This window comes from Protopterus annectens, chromosome 4.part0 (assembly GCF_019279795.1).
Source record: "Protopterus annectens isolate FY-2018-M chromosome 4.part0, PAN1.0, whole genome shotgun sequence".
Classification (NCBI taxonomy): domain Eukaryota; kingdom Metazoa; phylum Chordata; order Ceratodontiformes; family Protopteridae; genus Protopterus; species Protopterus annectens.
This window is the reverse complement of record NC_056733.1, coordinates 352,258,429-352,283,827: the sequence shown is the minus strand read 5'-3', so window position 1 is coordinate 352,283,827 and position 25,399 is coordinate 352,258,429. Positions and strand designations below refer to the sequence as shown.

The 25,399-nt window shown below is 39.4% G+C and overlaps 1 protein-coding gene across 3 annotated transcripts in view; it reads left to right on the top strand.

Annotated features, from left to right (window-relative positions):
* Window positions 1-25,399, top strand: part of TAOK3 (TAO kinase 3) — a 2,060,965-nt gene that overhangs the window by 965,604 nt on the left and 1,069,962 nt on the right. For all 3 annotated transcript variants that reach the window (XM_044068327.1, XM_044068326.1, XM_044068325.1), the window contains exon 6: window positions 3,982-4,053. In XM_044068327.1, coding sequence (XP_043924262.1) covers window positions 3,982-4,053 — 72 coding nt within the window. The remainder of the gene's footprint in view (window positions 1-3,981; window positions 4,054-25,399) is intronic.

The window sequence follows — 25,399 nt, the reverse complement described above, 5'->3', positions numbered from 1 at the left end:
AAATTTACCCATACCTGGACGACTGCCTCATACAAGCGGACGACAAATTGATGTTGACAAAAAAACCTGGATTATGTCATACGATTACTTCAAGCTCTGGGATACACAGTCAACTTCCAAAAGTCAAGACTGCAGCCATCCCAGCAAATAATCTTCTTAGGAGCCAAACTAGACACAGCCTCTCAGATGGCTTACCTGACAGAAGACAAGCAAGAGAAGTTAACTCAATACTTCAAAGGTTTAGCAAAACTCACCCAGATGACTGCAAGGAGATTCCTACAGGCCCTGGGTTACATGGCATCCTGCATTCTACTGGTTCCATTAGCAAAACTACACATGAGAAAGCTTCAATGGTACCTAAAAAGCATTTGGTCTCAACACAGCAACAACTTGGAGACAATCATACCACTCATTCCATGCTTACAAAAGGAATTCCTATGGTGGGCCTCGGTGAGCCAGGAAAACACAGGTATGTCATTCAAAAAACCACAGATAACACAGACCATGACTATAGATGCCTCAGACCTTGGATGGGGGGCGCACATGGAAGGCAGGTGTATACAAGAACAATGGTCTCCAAAGGAAACACATCTGCATATAAACCAAAAGGAAATGCTGGCAGTAATGCATGCTATCGAGGCTTTTCAACACCAACTCCAGCAAGGCCATCTAATGATACGGACAGACAACACCACTGTGATGTGGTACATAAACAAGCAGGGGGGCACCCACTCTTACCCCCTTTGCAGACTGACAATGCAGCTTTGGGAGAAGTCACTGAGTCTAAACATCCAGTTACAATCCCAGTTTGTTCCAGGAAAAGACAATGTGTTGGCGGACAGCCTAAGCAGGAATTTCACAGATCCACACGAGTGAAGGTTACATCCGAAGGCTTTCAGACAACTCACTTTGATATGGGGCAAGCCAGAAGTGGACCTATTTGCCTCTCACCTCAATCATCTTCTACCAAAATTTTGCACAAGGACATACCATCCAAAGGCTTGGAAAATAGATGCCCTTTCATTCAACTGGAACTCCCTAGCAATCTATGCATTCCCACCTCTGCCACTGATGACCTCAGTATTACTAAAGATCAAAGCAGAGAAGCCCAAGGGAATCATAATAGCTCCGGATTGGCCAAGACAACACTGGTACCCACTACTACGGAGCATATGTCACACCAGGAGGTGGGCCCTCCCTCAGTGGCCTCTACTTTTGACTCAACACAATTTCGAAACACTGCATCCAAACCTTCAGACACTGCAGCTAACAGCCTGGGAGATCACATAAATAACTTCAGCTTATCTCTCTCCAAGGAAGTTCAGCGGATACTAACAGAGGCTCGAAGACCATCCACCAGAAAGGTTTACTTAGCAAAGTGGAAAAGATTCTGCAATTGGAATACCAGCAAGGGACATGATGCATCATTACTGAACATCCCACTCATCTTGGAATATTTGGCAGATATGTTACAGAGCGGCCTCTCATATTCTTCAATAAAGATACATGCATCCGCTATTTCAGCTAGATACAACTCTGATCCTCCTGTTTTCTCTCACCCCTTACTAAGACAATTCCTCAGGGGAATCAAGAACATTAAGCCACCAAGAAAGGCCCCATTGCCAGCCTGGGACCTCAATTTTGTCTTAGAGAAACTGACTCTACCTCCTTTTGAGCCAGCAGCTTCAGTTGACTTGCAATTTCTCTCATGGAAAACAGCTTTCCTGTTGGCAATTACCTCAGCAAGAAGGGTTTCGGAGCTACAGGCCCTAATGGCAATACCACCCTTTATTATTTTCCACAGAGACAGGGTTTCATTAAGGACCAACCCTACTTTTATGCCAAAGGTGGTATCTAGGGTTTCTCTAAATCAAGCCATTCATCTGCCTGCTTTCTTCCCCAATCCTGAGAATAAGGGGGAAAGACTTTTGCATACCTTGGACATTCATAGACAACTTCGATACTACCTGGACAGAACCAAGGCCAGTAGGAAGTCTGAACAGCTCTTTGTAGCTTACGCCCCTGCAGTCCAAGGAAAAGCAATTTCAAAACAGACTATTTCTAAATGGATTGGACATTGCATCAGATTCTGTTATTCCTTTCATGGGAAGACTGTTCCAGCCTATGTCAGACCACATTCCACCAGAGCTACAGCCACCTCTACAGCATTAAGAGGGGTGCCTACAAAGGACATTCTAGAAGCTGCTACATGGAGCTCCGTGCATACATTCTCAAAACACTACAATCTCCCTCTATATTCCAGATCCAGAGCAGGCTTTGCTTCGGCAGTCCTGCAGGGTTTGATTGCCACACCATCTCTTTCCTAGAGCATACCTCCTCCCCCAGCTAAGCTATGGTATTCTACCCACATGTTATGACTGCAGTTGCATTCTTGAAGGACATAGTACAGTTTTGTACCTACCATAAATGTAGATGTCCGATAGACATGCAACTGCAGTCGGGTTTTCCCTCCCTCCATACCCCTCTATGCCTAGGGTCCACTGCTATCCCCCTTACTCTTTGCTGGGGATATCTGTTATGGTGTATTTGTTTTATTGCTCATGTATTTGTTTGGAATCCTGTTTTTGTCTTCCAATTTGATTACAGCCTTCCTTGGAGGGCACCTGGCATATGGGGCAAGAAAGACTGAAGAAAATGGCGTCGGCTGATGCTTATGTACTCCAGCCGCTCTGACGTCGGAGAGAAATGCGACATCAGCCGACGTCGGACCCAGACTTTGGAATCCGGCTGACCGAGGGCTGCCTGAGGCAGGACAACCCACATGTTATGACTGCAGTTGCATGTCTATCGGACATCTACATTTATGGTAGGTACAAAACTGTACTTTTACAATATTTTATCATCCTTTATCTGTGCATCAAGACTGTGGTAATGCAGCATCAAGACTAAAATATCAAAACTAGTTCTGTTGTCTCCACCAGGGTAAATACAGAAATAAATACTTTGAAACCTCCTGCAAGTAAAAAGAAAAAAAAGAGAGAAAGAACTTGTGTAAGTAAAAAGAATGAAGAACAGTCTCGAGTCCATTGAGTGCCCAGACCTGCTGTTGTAACTGACAAGAACAGTGAGAGTTGTCGTAATAGCAGGATGTTTGTTTCCCCCTTTTTATTTTATAGAGGGGCTAGTTGTTGACCATTTGATGTTTACGCTTGTAGTATCTTTCTAACTTTGTAATGTTTATTGCAAGCTGGTTAGAGTTGCAGGTATAAAGTGATTTACTTACTTTTGTGTATATTTATTATACAGGAGCAGGCATGCAAGCTTGATTAAAACAAGGGAATTTTTAACTGGTATACTAAGTACCATGCAGTGTTTCCTGAATTCCATCTATATTTCAGTAGTCCTGCAATCTAGACACGTGTTATGGGTGTATATATATATATATATATATATATATATATATATATATATATATAGAGAGAGAGAGGGTTGTGTGTGTGTGTGTGTGTGTGTGTGTGTGTGTGTGTGTGTGTGTGTGTACGTACATACATGTATGTATATAATATTCATAATATTAGGAAGTATAAAGTCAAGGCAGTCTTAGGCAAAGTGTAAGTATCACTAAGGCAAAATACAGCACAGAACTAAATTCACATTATGTGTTTGCAGGAGCTTCTCCACTCATTTTGCTTCTCAAAAACAGTCAAGGAAATCATTTGAGGAAATATTTACAAATGAATATGCCACAACTTCAGTCCTCTGAAAAGTAAAGCAGCCCAGCATAATGTTAATTGCTTATCCAGAAAACATCAAGATTATTTAAGAAGCTTGTTAGATGTAGGTCTAGACTGAATAAGCTGAGAATTATATTTTTTATTCTTTTCTACTAGTATTGTTACCTGAAGTTTTTTTTCTTTCTCATTCAGTTCAGCAGTTTTATTAATTGCTCACTGGTAGCAGAAAATTTTAATACACAGTATAGTGATGCATTTTAATAGTAACCACTGTTTGTTTTTTCAGGCCACAAACTCCCATACAAGTGAGATGGTGGCTATCAAGAAAATGTCCTATAGTGGGAAGCAGTCACATGAGGTATGTGTTATCTGGATAATAGTTTATGCTTTTAATTTGCTTCACACAACACCTTTTTCTGTTTTCATTTTGCTCCCCCCATGCTTGCAAACAATTACTCCTTCCCAACTAGATTTGTTCCATTCATTTTACTGTCGATGTTTCCCCAGCACAGGTTGAGAGCTGTAATCTAAGTATCCATAAAGGTTGCTTATGCCCTCACCACCATCCTAACAATGTTTTTTTTTTTTTTTTTTTAATAAGATTTTAACCACAGCCCTTTGGTAGGGGTTATGTGACTGAAGGCCACTACACCTTCTCACCCATGTACACACTTCCTTACACTTTCAGAAGAGTATTGGGTTCATGGCTTGCTGAACACATGTCTCAGTACTGCCCCCAAGCATTCCTATCCCTGAGATTGTAGCGTAATGCTGTCGTCCCATGAAGATAGATGTACACATCTTTCCCACACTAGGTTCATCGGTAAATACTAGGCTTACAAAGTCTAGCTAACAACCAGAAATCAGAATTAAACCCTGTACCTTGCATTTGTAAGGTTAAGACCTTAACCATTATGCCAGCTTTCCCTCCTAGGAGAGATGCCTGTTTCACCAAGTCACACAAGTCACATGGGGGTTTTATTCCTGTACACTAACACTGTTAACATTTTATCGATGTCATCTGTAGTCATTACCCTGCGGTATGTATTGGGAGGACTGTTGCATTCAGATAGGTCATACTTGTGTCCAACATAAAACTATATAGTATGTTTCTTACAATTTTCATTTGTGAAAATTGGTAATTGTAGCCTGCTTATTTTACTGCATTGTGTTTCACAAAAAATAACTTTTTGTGTATATACTGCTCTGTAATTGATTACAATCATTCCATGAGATTGTAACAGAAACCTTATAAAGCATTTGTTTTTAGAAATGCAGAAGTGCATCTTCAGCTTTGACTTTCTAATGGTGTTTAAATCTAAAACTGTGGAACAAAAATAAATGATACAGATAAAATACTAAAACAAACAATAAACTCAAGAGCTAAAACCGTGAACAATGGAAATAAAATGTATAAACTTTTAATTAAACAAAACTATAGCAAATTAGATCATTGGCAGCAAGCCTGTGATTACTCTGAAAAATGGTAATTTAAATTCAAGGTCAGATGGGTATGACTGAAGTGGTCTCTTAAAGCAAGCCAGAATGGAACACTACTGAAGCCACATAGATATTTGTTTCCAAAGGCGCAGAGATTAGTGAACAAATAGAGTTAATACATGATGTCTCCAACTACATCTGAGAAATTGCTAGCAGCCACAGGAAGCCAGAGCACAGTAGTAAGCTCCTTCAAATGTAATAGGCCCAAGTTATGTAAGGCCAAGTAATCTAATACAGGGAGCTTCAAAACAATATGAAACTGAACAGGGAGACAGTGTAGTCTCAGCTGTTTAGGTGTAATATATTGGTAATGGAACCAGTAAGTAGCCCAGCAGATGTGTTTTGGACTTGCTGTAAGCAATCTAACAAGGCCCATGATAAATGACATTATAATAATCTAGGCAGGAACAGCCACCTACAAAGAGATCCTCTTGAGGTGACAGATGGTGATAAATGGCTGCTCCTGGAAATACTCCTCTCATAGAAACAAGATGACTTTATCACAGCCAAGTCTGGTCTATAAATGCCAACCAGTTGGCAAGGATAACACTAAAGTCATATGTTAAGAAAGTTCCATTGCCATAGAGATGTAAAACTCTGGCTATGACCCAGGTGACTCAAGTTGTGTCAGCAGTTCTGGAACCTATTGTACCTGGTGCGGGGGAGAAGAGGAATCACAAGGTTAATCATTTGTCTTTAGGATGGGCAGTAGAAAGCATGTTTCTAGGCATATGCTGTCTGTGGGTGAATCCACAGTGGAGACTGGGGATGACATGGTGGTTGCAGTGTATGGCAGGAAGAGAGAACCACTTGATTACGATGCACACAAGAGGCTTGGATGACATTGCAAAGGTTTAATGAAAAACCCTTCAACCCTAGTGCACAGATGATGGCTGCCACTTCTGGTTTACTCAGATTTTGCCCCTGGGAACTGGTGGGACAAGGAGATTTCACTCAAGAAAATGAACAATCTGTAGAGCTACCAGGAAGACAGAGCTTGATCAGTGTGTGTAAGATGGGTAAGGGGGTGGGGGATGGGAATCAGGCCAAAATGTCATACACCATTGATTCAAACTCAGGTCTATTGCCTCCATGAAGAGTGAAAGAGAGAAACAACAAAGCTAATATGTTTTTCAAAGCAGCATACACTTCCTTGTTCTCAATTTTATATTAGCAGACCGCCATAGGTGAATGGCCTTCAAATTGTCTGTCTGGGAATATACTTCTGTTTGATTCCGAGAAAAGAAGAAGCAAAGCTGAATGTCATCTGCACAGTAGTTATATGCTAGACCAGTAAGTGCAGTATGAACATTGTAAAACGCAGTGCTGCTTAACTTCTAGAAGGTGAGAACTGAAAGAATTTAATCCTAAAACTACCCTTTGAGTATGATATAAATGGTAGAAGACACATTGTTGAGGACAGTAGAGGAGAGGTAACAGTGAAAATTTAAATGATTGGTCAGGATGCCATACCCAAAAGTGTCAAATGGGAACGGAGTGAAAGGAAGGTCCAGTACAGAGTAGCGAGGCTGATTTCTGGCCATAAAGATGTAATTCAGAACCTTAATGAGTGTTGCCTTGGTACTTTTAGCATGAGTGAATGCTGAGCTGATAAGCTCCATGAATCCACTGACCATAAAGTGTAATTCAAGCAGCATATAAACTACTTTTTTGGTAACCTTAAGAAAAAAAGAAAGGTCCAAGATAGTGTAGACATTGTCAATAACATTTAGGTTCTGGAATGCTTTCTTGCAGAGTGGGGCAGCAAAAAAAACTTTCCTTAAGCTAGGAAGGGTCCCAGTTTTCAAAGAGGACAAAGACCAGCAGTAAATAATCAGATCCATCATATCCCAGCTGACCACAGTCAGTTTAGAGGGGCAAAGTTGTAGGATCAAAGTTTGAATTCACATACAAGAACTCAACATAATTTGGAATGCTGAGCAATAGCCAAGAGCAAGAAAGACTGATTTCTACAGAGATTAATGCAGTACCCACATAATAGTGTTGTTTTCAGCAAAGAAATGAGAAGTTATCTCGCACTGTTGTGAAGCTTTCGTTTATTGAGACACTTGGGCTGCACAAGCTGAACACCACTTTGAAGTGGCATGACTGCATATTTAGCTATTGCCAAGATAAATATGCACTAATTAGCAACCTTCTTAGGAGAGGTCTCAGTGTGGTATTGTGTCTAATACATGTTGAGATCATCTGCCAATACAGAGACCATCACATATTCAGCAGTATTCTACACTTATTCCTTCTTACTGCAGGGAAGATCAGTTAAGAATTAACTCATCATTTTATATGCCTTGAGAAAGACTGTGTGTACCTGACTTGGGGTAAGCCAGTATAGAGCAGTAGAAAGTGATTAATTATGATTGTTCTCCAAAGCATCTAGACTGATTACACTATCCTTTGAAAGAAGCTGATGGAATGCAGAACCAAATAACTGATGAGTAACATTATACATTTTACAGCATGCAGCCAGATCAGGATTGGGATGACTAAAATTGGTTAACTCAAGAGCTTAGTAAACCAGTTTAGATCAGGAGGTGTTCAGTCCGTGAGACTGGCTGTACCACCAAGTCAGAGGATTTCACATCCAAAAGGAATATGAAGTCAGGAGTATGTCCTAATTTATGAGTTTCAGTGGTGATAAATTGAGCAGTGCTAAATATCTTCATAATACAGAAGAATTCCTTTGTAAAAGCTACCCGTGCATCATTGTCCTGTAAGTTGAAATAGTGTAGAATGACAAAATTTTTGATAGCACAACACTGCGTCAATGAAAAAGTTTGTGTGAACTGCAGGAATGCCAGTAGAAAGCTGTGCTTATGGTGGATAAGTACAAACCTACTTCTTGTTCTTACAGCCAAACCCGATCAGATACATTTGTACCTGTAGTGGCAACGCTGAGTCTGCTGAATTTAAAACAGCAGTCCCACTCACAGTTCTGCCACACCTTATAACTAAAGCCAAGAAAAAGGTAAAAACTGTAAACTAAGAAGACTGAGTATTAGAATTTTCTTTAGATACATTTTTAACATTTTTTTAAATCCATTTTACTGTAATAACACATCATTCATCTATTTGTATCCAAAAGTCATAATGTTCAAAAAGAATGAAGGGAAGGGCTTAAGTAGTAGGAATGAAAAGAAGAACATGTGTTAGGAAAAGGTAAATTCAGCATAAAAAGGATAAGGTAATTAGGATAAAAAGGGGAGAAGGAGGTTCCTTAAAATAAATTGGAGTTTGAGATTCAAAACAGAATTGTTCTAGCTTTCACTGACATTCATTTCTTAACACAATATGCTCAAATGCACAGAAATCAATAACAATTTCCCACCATTCTATAAGGAGATATTAGTAGATGTTTAGTATTCCATTCTGCTAGGAAGAGCCTTCCTGTTGCCATGTGAAATTTCTGTTTCTGCCTTTCCATTAAGCTTTCTTCTCTGGCTTAATAAGCTAATTATTTGCATGTATGGAAATGGATACATTATAAAGGTTTTCTATTATTCCTTAGTGGTGAGGCTGCTGACATATCCATCAAAAAGTAAATAATATTGGTCTTGCATATTGTGAGTTCAGCTCATCTGTGTACTGAAAAAACAGCAGGCATAATTTAAAATGTAATGTATTTTCTGAATATTTTTTTGAGGTTTTGAAAGATCTCATGGTGAAATGGAGCATCTTCAAATGTAAAAAAATAGTTCTCCCAGTTCTTGTAGAAGTCACTTGAGATGATTTGACTCTACTTCCTCTTCTCTGTATCTTTTTTATGAAATGTTATAGTATTGTAGAAAGTTTTTGCGTTTATCTGTGTATCTAAATGCACACATCTTGAAAATATTTCTGATAAAGTTTAGGATAGTAATACTTAGCCTTAATTTTCTTAACTTTCTCTCAAAAAAGTACCATGGAATCTAATTATATTTTGAACGATAGCTGGAAGTGTAGTTGTGCTGTTAGTGTCATGTATTACCCTACTTACCAATATTTAGAGTCCTGTTAAAGTTGTAAGTTAATAATTTTAGAAATGATTTGCAATGTTGTACCAGACTGTAAACAGCATAACTGAAGTAAAATGTTCCTGTATTGAAACAACTTGCAAACTATGAAGTGGTCATTTTAAATAAGGAAAACATTCAGGTTTTATTATAATGTGGTGTATAATACCAAAGTGACCAGATGTTACTTGAGTCTTTAAGGTGTCCTAGTAAACTTACTAACCTGTTAAGTTTGCTTTTGAGGTCATCATTGTCTCCTTTGAACATTCAGGGAGCTAACTGCACATGAAAATTTCATAAAGAAGTTACTTAGCTTAATATTCTACTTAGGCCCCAACTACAGTTTTACTTTAAATGGCTAGCTGTGCATTTAAAGAGTTAACCTTTTTTTTCCCTTTCAGAAGGAATTAATATAGAAATCCCTCCCAACTATAATCTTTATGTAGATGATGTGTGAAACAGCTGATGATCTCTACAGTATTTGCTCCAAAACACAAGCAGCACAGCATATTAAAACTTGTGTTTGTGAATTTCAGCTCCAGAAGTGTTAAACATAATGATAGGTTTTAACTTGCTGTTGTGCATTTTCTTCCAGGACAATCCCCAGGTAGTATTTCAAAATGGTTGATTATAAAGACTGCGTTGGTGGTTGTTCAGAAATGCCCTAGTAATTAAGTGTTGTTGTTTGACATGGTGCTGTTAGTGTATCCTTTTAGACATCATTTCCTTTTGCTGAGGGACATCTGAAGTACTTTCACATTTTGACCTCTGTTTTGACACTTCCTTCTGGTGTGTCAGTTATTTTTTTGCCAAAGTACTTTGTTTTCTGTTTAAAAACCTTCATCAGTCCACTGTTGGTGGAGAATTCACTAAAGCTGAAAGCTTCCTGGAAAACTTTTCCACTCCCTAAGCATCAAAGTAGTTAAGTCAGAAAGTGACAGGAACATGACAGATAGTTTGAAGGCACATTAGCTGTAGGCTGTCTTTTAAAAGTTTGATTTCTGATGCAGATATCTTGGAGTCTTGTCATCTGTTAGTGATGTATTTTGGCAGTGTGCCAGTGTTGGTTATTAATCAGACGACAGCTGTCTATCTGAATGAAGCCCTTAACAGAAGATGCAAGTGAATTTTACATTTGTCTATCTTCAGAGAAGTAGAACAAATGTTTCTTCTTTCTGCTTCATAACCTTCCACTTACATAGATTTTAAATAAATGTATTTAGTTACATAACCATTTCCTTCCAAGGATCTTCATTTAATAAACTTTGAGTATTCGCATATTTTAGTGAACTGACCAAATGCTTAGTAAGCCAGTCTGACAACATTAGTTGTGCATCATAAGGACTGCTGCTGCAGAAACAAATATTTCTTTCACCTCCCTAATTTCCACTCAGTTTTCCTATTCATATATCCAAACAGCATGGATTTTGGGGTGGTAGGAGCTCTTCTACAGCACTCCGGACACTTATTGATAACATCCTCCCTCCTTCCTATGGTGAAAAGCTTCCTCACTGAAGCCATATTAACCTCACCAGAACTGTCAGTCTGACCATAACATTCTGTTGGATCACATAACTGAAATTGGAATTAGCTCAGATACAACTCTCTGGTTTAAAAATGATCTTTCCCGTTGATACGTCTGTTCAGTTTCAGAATTCCTTCCGATTTCACACCTGTTCTCAAAGAAATTCCTCTGGGTTCCATTCTGGCTCCCCTTCTTTTTCCTATTTTCATTAATAAACTACCACCTGACCTCCTTCAATCCTCTCTTTCTCTCACTTTGTGCTGACTACACGGTCTTATTTCACCCAAACCTGACTTCCTTGGACGAACAACAGAAAATACAAACTGAGCTCTTTTTACTTAGCAAATGGCTTAATAACAGGAAAAAAAACTAATTCTGAACACTTCTAAAAGTAAACCAGTGCTGTTTGGTACTTCTCCAAAACACCAGGAAAAAAAACTCTCTTCAATCACTTCTTATCTGTGACTATCTTGACAATCCTATTGATTGTCATCTCCTTCAAATACATTGGTATGTGGCTTTATCCCGCAAATATGGAAGAAAATTAATTCTTTATGTTTGGGACTATGACATTTTCTCCTTTCTCTCCATATCAACCAGGTATGCCATAGACAATGGCATTCTACTAGCTTGGATATGGATTTCCACTAGTTGTAGCAGCATCCAAGAGAAACTCCTCCACCATGCAAATTATAAGTAACCCTTTCCCCAAACCTGCTTCATGGATCCCAACTCTACAAGGTCCTCAAAGTGTACTCCTCTCCTTCCCTTGCCTCCATCCTCTTCAGGCACCCCCCCCCCCCATTACAGCCTAAAAGGTCTTACACACTGTGGTCCACTTCTTCAATATCCTAGAGCTAGACTTCATTGCAGTAACCATGCCTTCTTCATCCCAGACCCTCCCTATTATTCTTATAGACCTCACCTCATACCCATCAATTCATGCTCACCTGAAGTTCTAGTCAGTTTGCAAATGCTTTCCATCCGGGCACATAATCTAATTCCACAATCTCCCCCTCAGCAGTTAGGCACCTTTGTCACAATATTTCCCTATACTGACGTGAAATCTCTTCACATTGTATATATTGTATGTAGTTAATTTCTGTTTGTTCTTATTTTACTTTTGCTATCTCTTACACTTTGTGATGTGTCACGTCAATGTTTCCCTCTCTTCTTCTTCTTCTCTCCTTACTGAAACCGCCCTTTCTTATTGTCCCTTGCACTGTTCTGTAATGATGATTCACTGCCATTTTCACACATTTTGTTTCTATTCATAATGCTTCTTGTTAACTTGCTTGTCTATTGGCATTTATATTTGTCCAGACTGAGATGGAAATTGATCCATTTGGATCAGAGCTCTACCCCAGTTACCAAACTGAATAAATGAATAAATATATAATTTAGAAGAACAGTTTCAGCCAGTTATTTTTAGCACTTGGATATCTCTAGATAGATAGAGCTCTACATGCTTGCAGTTCATGCCATGAAAACAACTACAATATGCATATTTCTCATTTTTCCATCTGAACTAGGCAGCTTAGCCTTGCCAGCTTGTTGACTTTTCACATAGTTTGCTTCACAGCGCTGTTATTGATATCTGAAATTCTTAAAATGTTTCAAACGTAAGTGATATTTTCTAATTTTGGGTTTAGTAAATAACCTGGGAAGTTACTGGCAGCTACATTCTCCTCAGACCTTGAAGATCCCTTATGCTAGGTTCCACTTGAGAGAAATCATATATTACCTTAGAAATGCATGGAAATAAAGTCAAAGCTGCTGGACTCCATCATTTCTGTACTGCCATCTGTATTGAATAAGCTTAATTGGTAGACCAAGCTGCTGTTTTCTGAACCCAGGTATCCTATTCTTCCTTGCCATATCTAATCAAAAACTGATTGCAAAGGCCTCAGGTTGTACTTTGGGAACCCCAAATTCAATGTCTAAAAGGAAAAGGATTTTGGTGTCATGTCTTTCCTAGAGGAGAGAACACATTATAGGCAATGAGTGGCATTATGTCTGGCTCAGTAATCATAATAATTCCTTCAGGTAGTCATTATCAACGCCACACTGATGTGGTAATTAAAGCAGCAATGAGGCATCCATGCTAACAAATTATGCAGGCCGGTAATGACTGAGTGCAAGCACTCACATTAGACTTAATTATGCAAGCTGTTAACATACCAAATCAGCAATATACTATATTAGACTCCCTAAGCAGAAAATATCAGACTGTTGTGAGTGGAAACTTTGCAGGAACATATTCCTTGACTTAAAGTTTTGGGTGTCCAGCAATGGTTCTGTTTGCATCAGACATGAGCAAAAATGTTCCATTGATGTTCTTCGTGTTGCACTGTTGCAGTCATTACATTTGAGTAATCCTGCTGGCAGGTTGCCCTCAGTCGGCCTGAATTCCAAAGTCCTGGGTCCTGCGTCAGCTGCTATCGCCCCTTCCCTGACGTCAGGTCATCAGGGGTATAAAAGATGCGTCCGACGCCATTTTCTTCGGTCGGTCTTGCTGCGCGGTGCCCGAAGCAGAAGCAGTTCACAAGTGCCGGTCGGCCAACTCCTGAGATTTTCGTGTTCGAGTTTCAGATCCGAAGTCTTCAATAAAGCTAAGTACCCCATTGGGGAAACTTTTTTTCTTGCTCCAGACCGATGTCAGAAAAAGTTAATAATTGTATTTCTTTTGGAAAGCAAATACCTCATAAGGACTTTCATTCTTACTGTATTCCTTGCCTAGGCCTTGATCACAACATTGCTGGTTGTCGGTTTAGTGCTAGATTTAACCAACGCACTATTAAGCGTCTGTATGATTTTGCTTTAAACTATTTTAGACGCCGGTTTAATTATCCAGAAATGTCGTCGGATAGCCATCCGACTACCGGAGTTCACAAAAAACGCAAAGAAAAGGAGAAAGATAGACTACCGAGGCCCAAAACCGACGATGAAGCTTCTCCTAAGCCAGTCGCCAGTTTGCTGGTTCTCAGTGAGGCACTTTCACAGCCCCTGACGCCTGCTACTTTAGAGTCACAGGCCGCTATCGACTCCCACATGGAGTCGGCCATGCCACTGGAAACTCAAGGTATTGGAGCCTCACATACTATTCCTTCAGATGGGTCCGGAGCCGCTGAGCAGGCACTGGCTTCTGAGGGTGTATTCAGACCTAAACATCTTTACATTAAACCAACCTCAGCTTCAAAGGCAAAGACTAAAGCACCTTCTAAAGCAAAGAAACAAACTCAAGAGCCACGTGGACAGGCCTCTGTGCCCAAAAAACAGATGCTCAAAATGGCCGAAGTCTTAATTACCTTGATCAGGGATTTCCATCCCTCTCCTGATAAGAGGCCTAGGCAAGAGACTGACTATGAATCTTCAGATCAGGTTTCTATTTCTTCTGATTCCTCTTCTGATCAGGAATATTCTCTTCCCCGCTATGAGGATTCTGATGCTGAAGAATCTATACCTTCAGCTTCTCCTCCAGAGGACTATTCTTTTGGGGAAACCTTGCATACCATGAGGGAGCATTTCCACTGGGAGAGCCAAGAGGCTCAGGGATTTCCTTTTACTACCTCAACACAGGCCACTAGCCATTCCACCTGTGTTAGATATTGTAGATGATGTGTTTTCGGAGTCTAGTCTTACCCCTGACTCCTTAATTCCAGCTCCTGTTAAGCCTGACATATATTACAGGGTTCCTGACTCTCATAAATTCCTTTGTAAAAACCCTGCTGCAGACCCAGAAACTATTTCACAGGGTTCCAAGGAGTTAAGGCTTCCGCTGCAAAAAATCCTACCCCCTCTGACAGAGATTCTAGGGCACTGGATAGATGGGGAAAAAAGGTTTACACATCTGCTACCTTGGCTATAAGGGTCTTAAACTGTTAGTTTCATATGCTCAAATATCAGCAACATGTCATGGGATTGCTTAAACAGAAAATGTTATTAAACTCTGAATGTGCAAAAAACAAGGAAATGCAGGATTTATTGCATGCAGCTGAACAAGCTGGAAAACATACTTTGCAGTGTGGTTTTGATTCTTTGGAGGCCTCCTTCAGGGCCGCAGTTACGGGTTCGGTAATTAGGAGGCATGCTTGGTTAAAGGAACAAAATCTGCCCGATCATGTCAAAGTTAAATTATTAGATGCACCTTTACAGCATACTTTGTTTGGTGTTAAGGCAGAGGAGGTGTTAAAGAAAATGGAGGACAAAGCTATATCTATGCAAACTGTCAAAGATTTTTTACAAGTACAACCACCTAGGTTTAGTAGACACTGGCCTACAAAGAATTGGTCCTTTCCTATGTCAGACAGACCTCAAAGGGGAAGATCCAGACGCCCTAGAGGGAGATCCCAGGTGCAAGGTTCCTACAGGTCAAAGCAGTCGGGTGCTTCTACCTCCAAAGTTGGAGAAGACAAATCACAACCATACAGGAAACAGTCCCAATGACTTCCTCCTGCCTGCACCAAGCACTTATCGTCTGGCAGCACCCTTAGGGGGAAAATTAGCACTTTTTTTTCTCAAAATTGGCACATTATAACCCAGGACAAGTGGGTTCTAAATATCATGTCACAAGGGTACAAGTTCCATTTCCATACCCTGCCAAACGCAAATGGCTGGCCAGGTCTGCCAAAAAATCAATGGGCAGAGACACAAAAACAAGTATCATCCCTCATGGACATGGAGGCCATTCAACAAGTACCAGAGCAAGAGCAGGGACAAGGATTTTACTCAAGACTGTTCTTGGTTCCCAGAAAGGACAAGACCTGGAGACCAATACTGGACCTATCTGTTCTGAACACATTCCTGGAGATACCAAAATTCAAGATGATGACTTTGCAGCAGCTTCTGCCCATGCCGGGTAAGAACACTTGGCTGTTAACTCTAGACCTAAAAGAGGCATACCTGCATGTCCCAATCAGACAATTATGCAGAAGATACCTCAGATTCAAGGCTGGCTCAATGCAGTACCAATTCTCTGCACTGCCCTTTGGCTTATCTACTGTGCCCAGGGTCTTTACAAAGTGCCTGGCACCAGTAATTGCATTCTGCAGACAGAGTAATACAAATATATCCTTACTTGGACAACTGCCTAATTCAAGCAGAGAGCAAGGGCATTCTTCTACAGCATCTGGCGTTTGTGAAAAGACTTCTAACATGCCTAGGGTACACTGTCAACAAAAAGAAATAAAAACTAGTACCCTCTCAAGAGATAATATTCCTGGGTATAAGTTTAAATACAACTGCCCAGATGGCTTATCTCACGCCAGACAAACAAAGGCAACTGACTACCTATCTCAAAATGTTGGCAACAAATGCCCAGTTATCTGCAAGAAAAATTCTGCAGGCAGCGGGCTTCATGGCATCCTGCATCTTACTAATTCCATATGCAAGACTGCATATGAGGAAACCTCAGTGGTACCTAAAAAGTGTTTGAATTCAACAGTGCCACAGCCTGGAAACAATGATTACTCTCATTCCCTGCTAACAACAGGAGTTTCGATGGTGGGCAAAGGCTTGTCACCAAAACGAGGGACAGCCATTCACATTACCCTCAGCCAGTCAGACACTAACAACGGATGCATCAGATTATGCCTGGGGGGCCCACATGGCAGGAAGATGCATTCAGGGCACATGGTCCTCAACCCAAATGCATCTACATATCAATCAAAAAGAGATGCTAGCTGTTCAGAATGCCCTGACAGCCTTCAAGGACCTACTTCATCCGGGGCAACTACTGATAAAGACAGACAACACCCCAGTCATGTGGTATATAAACAAGCAGGGGGACACACACTCTCTTACCCCCTTTGCAGACTATCTATGACTTTGTGGGACACAGCATTAACTTTCCAAGTACATCTGCAGGCACAATTCCTGCCAGGAAGGAAAAATACTCTGGCAGACGAACTAAGCAGAAATCTCATGGATCCCCACGAGTGGCAGCTGGAGCCACAAGTCTTCAGCATGATAACAAGGAAATGAGGATGCCGGGACATAGATCTATTTGCCTCCCCTCACAACTACCAACTAAAAAGAATCTGCACAAGGACTTATCACAGACAAGCATGGAAAGTGGACGCCCTATCTTTCAGCTGGAAAAACCTATCAGTATATGCCTTTCCCCCATTGCCTCTCCTCCCCAAGGTACTCCTAAAGGTCACACAAGAGAAGCCAAAAATGATACTGATTGCCTCAGACTGGCCCCGCCAGTACTGGTTTCCAATCCTAAAGAACTTGTCTCAATGCCCAGCTTGAACCTTACCTCAAATACCTCATCTACTGTCCCAGCAAAACAATCAGATCCTGCACAGCCAACTCAGGACTTGGCAGCATGGCGGATAATGTAGTCATACAAAACGCACCTCTCAGCAAAGCTGTGATGGATGTCATTTTGGAGGCCAGAAGGCCTAGTACTAGAAAATTTTATGCTGGAAAATGAAAGAGATTTTGTGCTTGGAACCAGGCACAAGGAACTGATACAGCTGTGCAAAATATTCCTCAGATTTTGCAATACTTAACTGAGATACTGGACAAAGGCATGTCTTTTTCATCTATTAAAATTCATGCCTCTGCCATTTCGGCTCATTACAATACAGAGCCACCAATCTTTTTTCATCCCTTATTAAAGCAGTACCTCAGAGGAGCCAAAAATTTAAGGCCTCCAAGGAGATCACCAATGCCTGCATGGGACCTCAACTATGTCTTGGAAAAACTCACCCTGCCGCCTTTTGAGCCAACTGCTACTGCTGATATAAAGTTTTTATCTTGGAAAACAGCTCTGCTCCTAGCAATAACTTCCGCAAGACGAGTTTCAGAGCTGCAGGCACTCATGGCTGTGGAACCTTTTATCATTTTTTATCCAGACATGGTCTCTGTGAGGATAAAGCCAACATTTATGCCTAAGGTGGTGTCCAGTGTGGCTCTTAACCAGACTATTCATCTGCCAACCTTTTATCCAAATCCACAGAACAAGGGGGAGAGAATTCTGCATTCTTTGGACGTACACAGACAGCTTAGATTCTACTTGGACAGAACCAAAGTTTTCAGAAAGACAGAGCAATTACTAGTGGCATATGCTGCAGGATCACAAGGAAAGGCTATCTCAAAGCAGACTATTTCAAAGTGGATAAGTCACTGCATTCGTTTCTGCTACTTACACCATGGCAAGCCAGTGCCTAAGGACATTAGGCCACATTCAACCAGAGCTGCAGCCACTTCAGCAGCCTTTCTCAGGGGAGTACCAACCAAGGACATTTTAGAGGCTGCTACTTGGTGTTCGGTGCACACCTTTACAAAGCACTATCATCTGCCACTTTACTCTAAATCCAGGGCAGGCTTTGCCACTGCAGTTCTGCAGGGCCTCATAGCCAGTCCTAATGCTGTTTAGCTCCAGCCTCCCATCCATAGCTTTGGGAATCCACCCAAATGTAATGACTGCAACAGTGAAACACGAAGAACATAGTGCAGTTGTGTACACTTACCATAAATGTAGATGTTCGAGTGTATTCATTGTTGCAGTCCAGGTTACCCACCTGCCATCCCCCTTTCTTCTGATGGAACCTATCTTTCCTTCTCTGATTAATACAACCTATGTGGTGTATTTGCTTGTAGATGAAGGTAAAGTTTATATTGGTACATGTATTTATAGATATATATATATATATATATATATATATATATATATATATATATATATATATATATATATATATATATATATACTTTATATATATATATATATATATATATATATATATATATATTCGGGCTACCCTTTTAGGGGGCACCTGACATCTGGGGCAAGAACAACTAAAGAAAATGGCATTGGCCGCATCTTTTATACCCCTGACGTCAGGGAAGGGGCGACAGCAGCCAACGCAGGACCCAGGACTTTGGAATTTAGGCCGACTGAGGGCAACCTGCCAGCAGGATCACCCAAATGTAATGACTGCAACAGTGAATACACTCGAACATCTACATTTATGGTAAGTGTACACAACTGTACTTTCTGTTCCAGACTGCCTTGACCTCTGTCAGTAACAGCAAATGAATTTTGAGTTCTGTGGACATGGTATCCTCTTCACGCATGTCCACTGCTTTCAGCATTAACAAAAGTATTGTTCAAGATAAAAAGAAATAAAGCAAATCTTCTGAGAACACTTTTTTGAACAAGACAGCTGTGGCTTATCTGGTAACTCATAATTCAGTGACAAAAACCCTGACACTACCTCTTCACAGGAAACTGGTAGCATAATAGTTCAAAGTATTGTACTTGTATCTCAAAGTTTCCAACCCTTATAGGTTGGAGGATTTCTGGTTGATTCATTATGGCCATCTCCTCTTTGAGTTTCTGTCTATTCTCAGAGAGGTAAAAAGGCCAACTACAAGAAAGTCTTGTCAGTACTGGTAGAATAGGATTTCCTTTTATTAACAGAAATGGTTTATTAATAGATAATTTTCCTGTTCCACAGGTTATACAGAGAATTTTTCTACACTTTATTTCTTTCTTGCTTGCCATTCTTGTACAGAGCTGTGGATTGTACTTTGCCCTTGTTATACTTAACATTGCGTAGAATATGAGGGGAGCGAGCCATTGAATCTGCAGTCTTATATACTTTGGATAGCCTTGAAGGAGTGAGTGAATCAGCAAGATTTAAAGGGAATGCCACAGCATACCTCTCAACTGTCCAGATTTTTGCCTCATATGTTTGGTCTCTTCATCATAAAATTTGTGGTTTTCTGGCAAATGATTGAGGTATGGTCATCAGAAAGCTTATTTTGTATATAGATTCAATGTTTCTCCACACCTTCTCATGTCTTTACACCTTTGGGTTTGTAGGATGTGTAGGATTCATAGGAATTTCAAGGCCCTAGAGTCTCATGACCTTATATCTTGCTAGTACCCTTCCTTTGTCTGTACCGCCTTCTTGTAGGGAGGGGTAGGCCAGCCAAGCCCAGGATGAATATGTTGCCTTTGACTTGTACTGTGCCGTTACTTTTTTAATAACATTAGTAACAGTACACATAGTGAGAATCTTCATTCTGACAGGTCCTTCAAGAGGTGATGAGAACCAGCTAGGTTTAAACAGCATGCTTGCTAAAGGTTCTGATGAAGTCCTGAGAAAATTGGGATGAAAGCGCTTAACAGAGGCATTTCATGTTTGTGAAGCTGTAATAAAGGAAGTTTGGACTGTAGCTTAGGTTGATGTTTTTCCTTGATGCTTGCTAAAGCATGCATGCAAGTGGGGTGCTGCTACTTGGAAGACATAATTTAGTCTGAAAACCATTAGCAGGTGTGAAAATTTAGATACTTTTTTTTTATTGTTAGTGGCACATTTTCAGCTTCTTGCCGTTAAATACTGATGAATAGTGTGTTATTTTTATACAACATGTGATTTGTATCAGTCTAACATGATGATTTTGCAAAGCACTCAAGTCATCCTTGAGTATATGACCAAATGTTCTCTGTGAATTCTTATACATCAAGGAATGAGACAACGGTGCAGTTTTTCAGCAGACACAATGTCTGTGCTGATATTTAATATGTGCAGAACATGGACATGAAGTAGAGCATTTTGTATACTTGTAAGAAGTAGCTAAAATGTCGTAATTTCTTGCCTGGTAATGAGAAAAACACATCAAGAATGGGCATTTTGTTTGCAATGTAAACTTTTGTTAAGAACATTATAGGGTAAGCTGGGTTTTGGGGTGTAGTGTATTGCAGTGTATTCTTGCTTTTAGTTGATGTGTTTGATAATCAGTTTTCAAATCTACACACAGTTTATTGAGTTGTTTGTCTATACATCTTGTATACCTGTAGAATGGTTTCCTGTTATGTTTAATATCTTTATTTAAAAAAAAATATTTTTATCTGGTGTCATACTGAGTTTAATTTCTGGCCAGTTTATTTCAGTTTTCAATGTTGTAGTTTAATCTCATTTCCATTTTATCTCTCATCTTAATTAAGTATTGTCCTGATCTTCTGTGTTAAGATCCTGATGTTAAACTTTTTTCAATTTTTTTTTTTTACATTCACACATTTTCTCTTTCAAAACATGCCATGTTCCTTTTCTCATTACTTCATATAGTTTTACATAGTGACTGTTTTGGTTTCAAAACCGTTTTTTGTTTTCTGTTATTAATCTTCTGTGCATCACTTTAGATTTCAGCTTGTCAGAATTGTCTAGCAGTAGGTTAACTTTATAACCCTGTGATTGGTGCACATCAAAGGTGGCAAAAATTGAAATTAAGAGTCACCTCTTTAGGATCACAAACAATATCCAGTACTCGCGGAGGGGCTAGAGGGGGGCTAGAAAAGTAAACTCACAGTTGTCACAATTAAGGATTCTCCAGGGAAAGAACTCTTCATTTAGTTGATGTTTACAGATCGCAAAGATATTATTTTGACAAACCTAAATGCATCAGAAAGTCTGAACAATTGTTTGCTTTGAAGGTAAGCTAGTAGGGTTTCTCATATAGTGAAAAATCCCTCCAAAGCCAGGTCAAAGCTCATTCTACTAAAGCTGTTGCCTCCTTGGATGCCTTTTTCATGGGCATGGACTGAAGAACTATTTTAGAAGCAGCCATGTGGTCTTCCATTCACAGATTTGCTAACCACAAGACTGAGGCATTTTCTGTGTCCAGAACTGGTTTTGCGATGTCCATCCTAAAAAGCATCCTGTATTCCATTTCTGCACCTCAAACCTCCTCCTAATTACTATAGAAGCTTTGCCAATCTGTTCTTGAGTAAGCCGTACTGCATCAGTGATGTAATGAAGGACTTAAAATAGTTGTATAAGAATTTATCATAATAGTAGATATCCAAATAAATCCCCGTTGCAGTTTATGTACCCTTCCTCTTCCTCCATTTGTTATACTGCTTTTCTGTTCCTTGGCTGTATGGGCCTTTTTTTCCCACCCTTAGCTATCTTTGTATACCTGAATACTTTTCTCTTATACTTTTTAGCCTTAGTCACCTTTTCCTGGGGCAAGAACGCTCTGAGGAATTTCATACCTGCATGTCCTTTATGTACCAGCATGTAGTCTAGATACCTAAAGATGAAGTGGATTCTTGTGGTGATCCTTTTCCTTAGAGTGATCTGTTGTCTTTCAGTTGTAAGCAGGTATTTTAAGACTAATTTATTCAGTCCTGAGCACCAAAAAGGCTAATTACTCTTCTTGCTTCTTGAAGTCTTTTAAGTCAGGAATCCACTTGCTTTTGGAGGATCCCCCCTCAACTTATTTCTTAAATCCTCTCTTAAGAACACAGCTCAAGCAATTTGGAATATCTCCTAAACATTTAGAGTTAGTGTCTCATGAGGGAGTCATACAGTCAACTGTGTACTAGGATGCCACAGTAAAAGAAAGCAAGGTACTTGGTAGATTTGGATAAAAGTATTTCCTTCAGCTATTTACAGTAGGGGTCAGGTGCATAAATTACCAGATCCATATGATACAATATCAAGGCTGATATTTTGAAACAGAGTGCTGATATATCAAAGGTGATTACAAATAATTTCAGCAGGGAAAATATTTCAGAATTGATCCAAATAGAAGACACAGATAGAACACATATAGTTACATATGATTATGTTTTGGTAGTGTTTCTTTATTGCTGTGTTAAGATGCTTGTGTAGTTAAGAATCCAGCCTGTTCCTGATGTTCGTTGGCACAGAGGGTTAAGACTTTCAGCCATAGTTCTTATGATACAGGGGCTGATTACCTCAGCCCTCATTTGCCAACTGTGTGACTTTGATCATGTCACTTAACTAGATGTTGCTCCTGGGTCATTCCTGAAAAGGGACTGTGTGACCAGTGGGTCTACCTAGTTAGCAAATGGGAATTTATTTTTGTTTTCATTTTATGTAAAAGACAGAATTCTAAATACACCTTTTGATAAGAATCTTTTCTTCATCCTCCATTCTCAGGTTCGTAGGTGTGTACCAGGCCAATGACCACTAAGGGCCTTAAAACATAGCCATGCACCCCAAATGTGATCCACAAATTTGATTTGTATTTGATTTATAAGGGGTGATTTACTGAGCAGCTCTGTCTATCAGAGACATACGACCCAGACCAAGGGTGAATTTCTGATTACCATTCTGCTGGTTCAGGTTCCACATAAATAGGAATAGGGAGAAACTTCACTTCACATGGATGGGGAGCCTGTTCCAGAGAATGGGAATTCCCTGTGAAACACGTCTGTCTCTCCAACATGTCCTATGTATGTTGCAAGCAAAGTTTAAGTCTTTTAATATAGAAGTTTTGATGCTGTTTGTTTTGCGAATATGCAAAAGACTGTTTAAACACAGTATAAATTATCCCTTAGAAAAACTATCTGTTCTGCAGAAAGCAAACCACATAGCAGAAAGATCAAAGACAAGGCAGTTTTCAAAATAAATGACAGGCATGAAGAGACAAGAACCAAGAGCAGCAGCAGTCACTTGCCACCTATCAGTATGGCAGGTCCTTCTCCATATAAGATCAAATGCACATAGGAGTCAGGCATCCCCTATTTGTAGCTCATAGACATCTGTTATCTCCAGAGCTTCATGGAATGCTGGGATGGAGGTACTCTGGTAGAGTTTGAGTTTTACAGTAAACTGTTACCATATCCCTTTCCTTGTACTCCAAGGCATCTGATTTCCGTAGCCATACCAGTGGTTAAAAGCCTTCTAGATAACAATGCAGTAGAATTGGTTCCAGAACCATAGAAATGGATTTTCCTCCAGTTCCAAAGAAAATGAAAGGAAAAAAAAATTGTGGAGACCTATCATAGGTCACGGATCTGTCAGAAGCCATGATATTTATGAAATGTCTAGAGCCAGTATTTCACACATGTAAGATTAAATGGAGTTCAAATTTGTTGTTACAAGAATGTCTACTTGATTTAAACAGGCTTTAGAAAGTTTACACTTTATTCTTTTAAGAAACACTTATTTGTTTTCAAGATACAGACATAATAGTCAGCATGTAGAAATTAGGTATGTTGGTTAAAGATACTTCTGTTATGTCTGTCTCTCCCCCTCCCCTCAGGATAGTATTCGAATTATGATGGAATCGTTTCAGTCTAACCATAAAAAAAGAAATTCAGTAGCCAGAACATTTTAGAAGATGCTGTTACTTGAAGCCTTCTCCTTCATAATGGTTCCTTTTGCAAGATGTCATATAAAAATATATGTTGCATGATGAATGTAGTCATTGGGCCAATCCCTAAACTACAGGATTCCTTTTCAGCCCTCAATAATGAAGGAATAGAGACGTGTCAAACAACTTTTCTTGAACCTTAATTTATTACTCCTGTGGCAAAACCAGAAGTTAACAATAGATGCCTCAAATTATATGTAGGGATACCTGTTTTCAGAAGCTTCAAGAGAAGGGGGTTTGAAATCATCTCAGAAGTATATAATGTAATAAGAGTGCAGACATTCTTCTTTTTTTCATATTTTTTTTACATAATCCTCCAGTAAGGGACTCTATGGTTGTTGATTGTTGATATACAATGATGATGTGATTTGGTATATAATCAAGTAGAATTGAATTTACTCTTAACAGTTTTGCAGCATAGTTGTAATAATTTGGCAAAAGACACTCAAAGCAAACCTATTTCTGCAAGCACTTTACATCTCATGCACATAACCATAACTGAGGACAAACTTAAGACAGAGGAATTCAAATTTTCACAGTTTGAACTTTTGAATAGGTATGTGTTTTTGGGCATAGCAAAACAGTGGGGCTGTTAAGACACCTGTTTGCTTCATACTTCAACAGTCAGCTTCCAGTTTTCTGCTTCATTTTGCTTGCCCTACAGCAAGGGTAAAAATACTGTTTCAATTTCTTGGGACTAATACCTTTTATGTGTCTTCCTTCCAAGTTGTGCAATGTCAAAATTTATTCTTAAAGTGAAAAGAGAAAAAGCAAATTTATTTCTTCTCACTACATCTTGGCCAAGCCGGCCATGTTTCACAGTGCTAATTGAGATGCAGGTAGAAATGTCCTTGACATTGCTGTATGAAAAAGCTCCTATCACAGCAAGGGGGAAGATCATCCATTCCAGACTCAGAGTTTCTTCCTCTGTCAGCATGGAAAATCTCATGTTAATTCCTAATTCACATGTTCACTAATGAACTCGTCTATTTTTGAAGAGGCTAAAAGTCTGAATGCCACAAACTCTTGTCTAAGTACTAGGTTTTCTGATTTTGTTATAGTGACTAGCTTTCATCAAACTGCAGAAAACCCTTGAATTTCCACTGCATATCAAAAAGCTATTTAAAATATCATCATGGCTTAATTCATCATATCAATCAAAATGGGAATTATTACATGAGAAGTTATTACTTTTAATAGTAGTTATATTAACTTTTTTGATATTCAAATTATATCAAATAGAATTATTGGTCGCTAAATGATTATTGTGTGAATGGTACTAATAATTCTTATTCCTTTCCTGTAAGTATATTTTTTCTCTATTTAAAAAAAATATCTATTCCAGTCCTGTTATCAACAATTGTATATTCTCTGTTTCCTATTGCATTTACTAATGCATGTTTTGAAACATATAATATTAATAAAATGTTGGACCTGAAGAATTGCAATTTAATTTTTTGTCAATTTCTAAATGACAACAAATCTTACTCTTCAGATTATCCTTTAGGAAAATACAGCCTGGG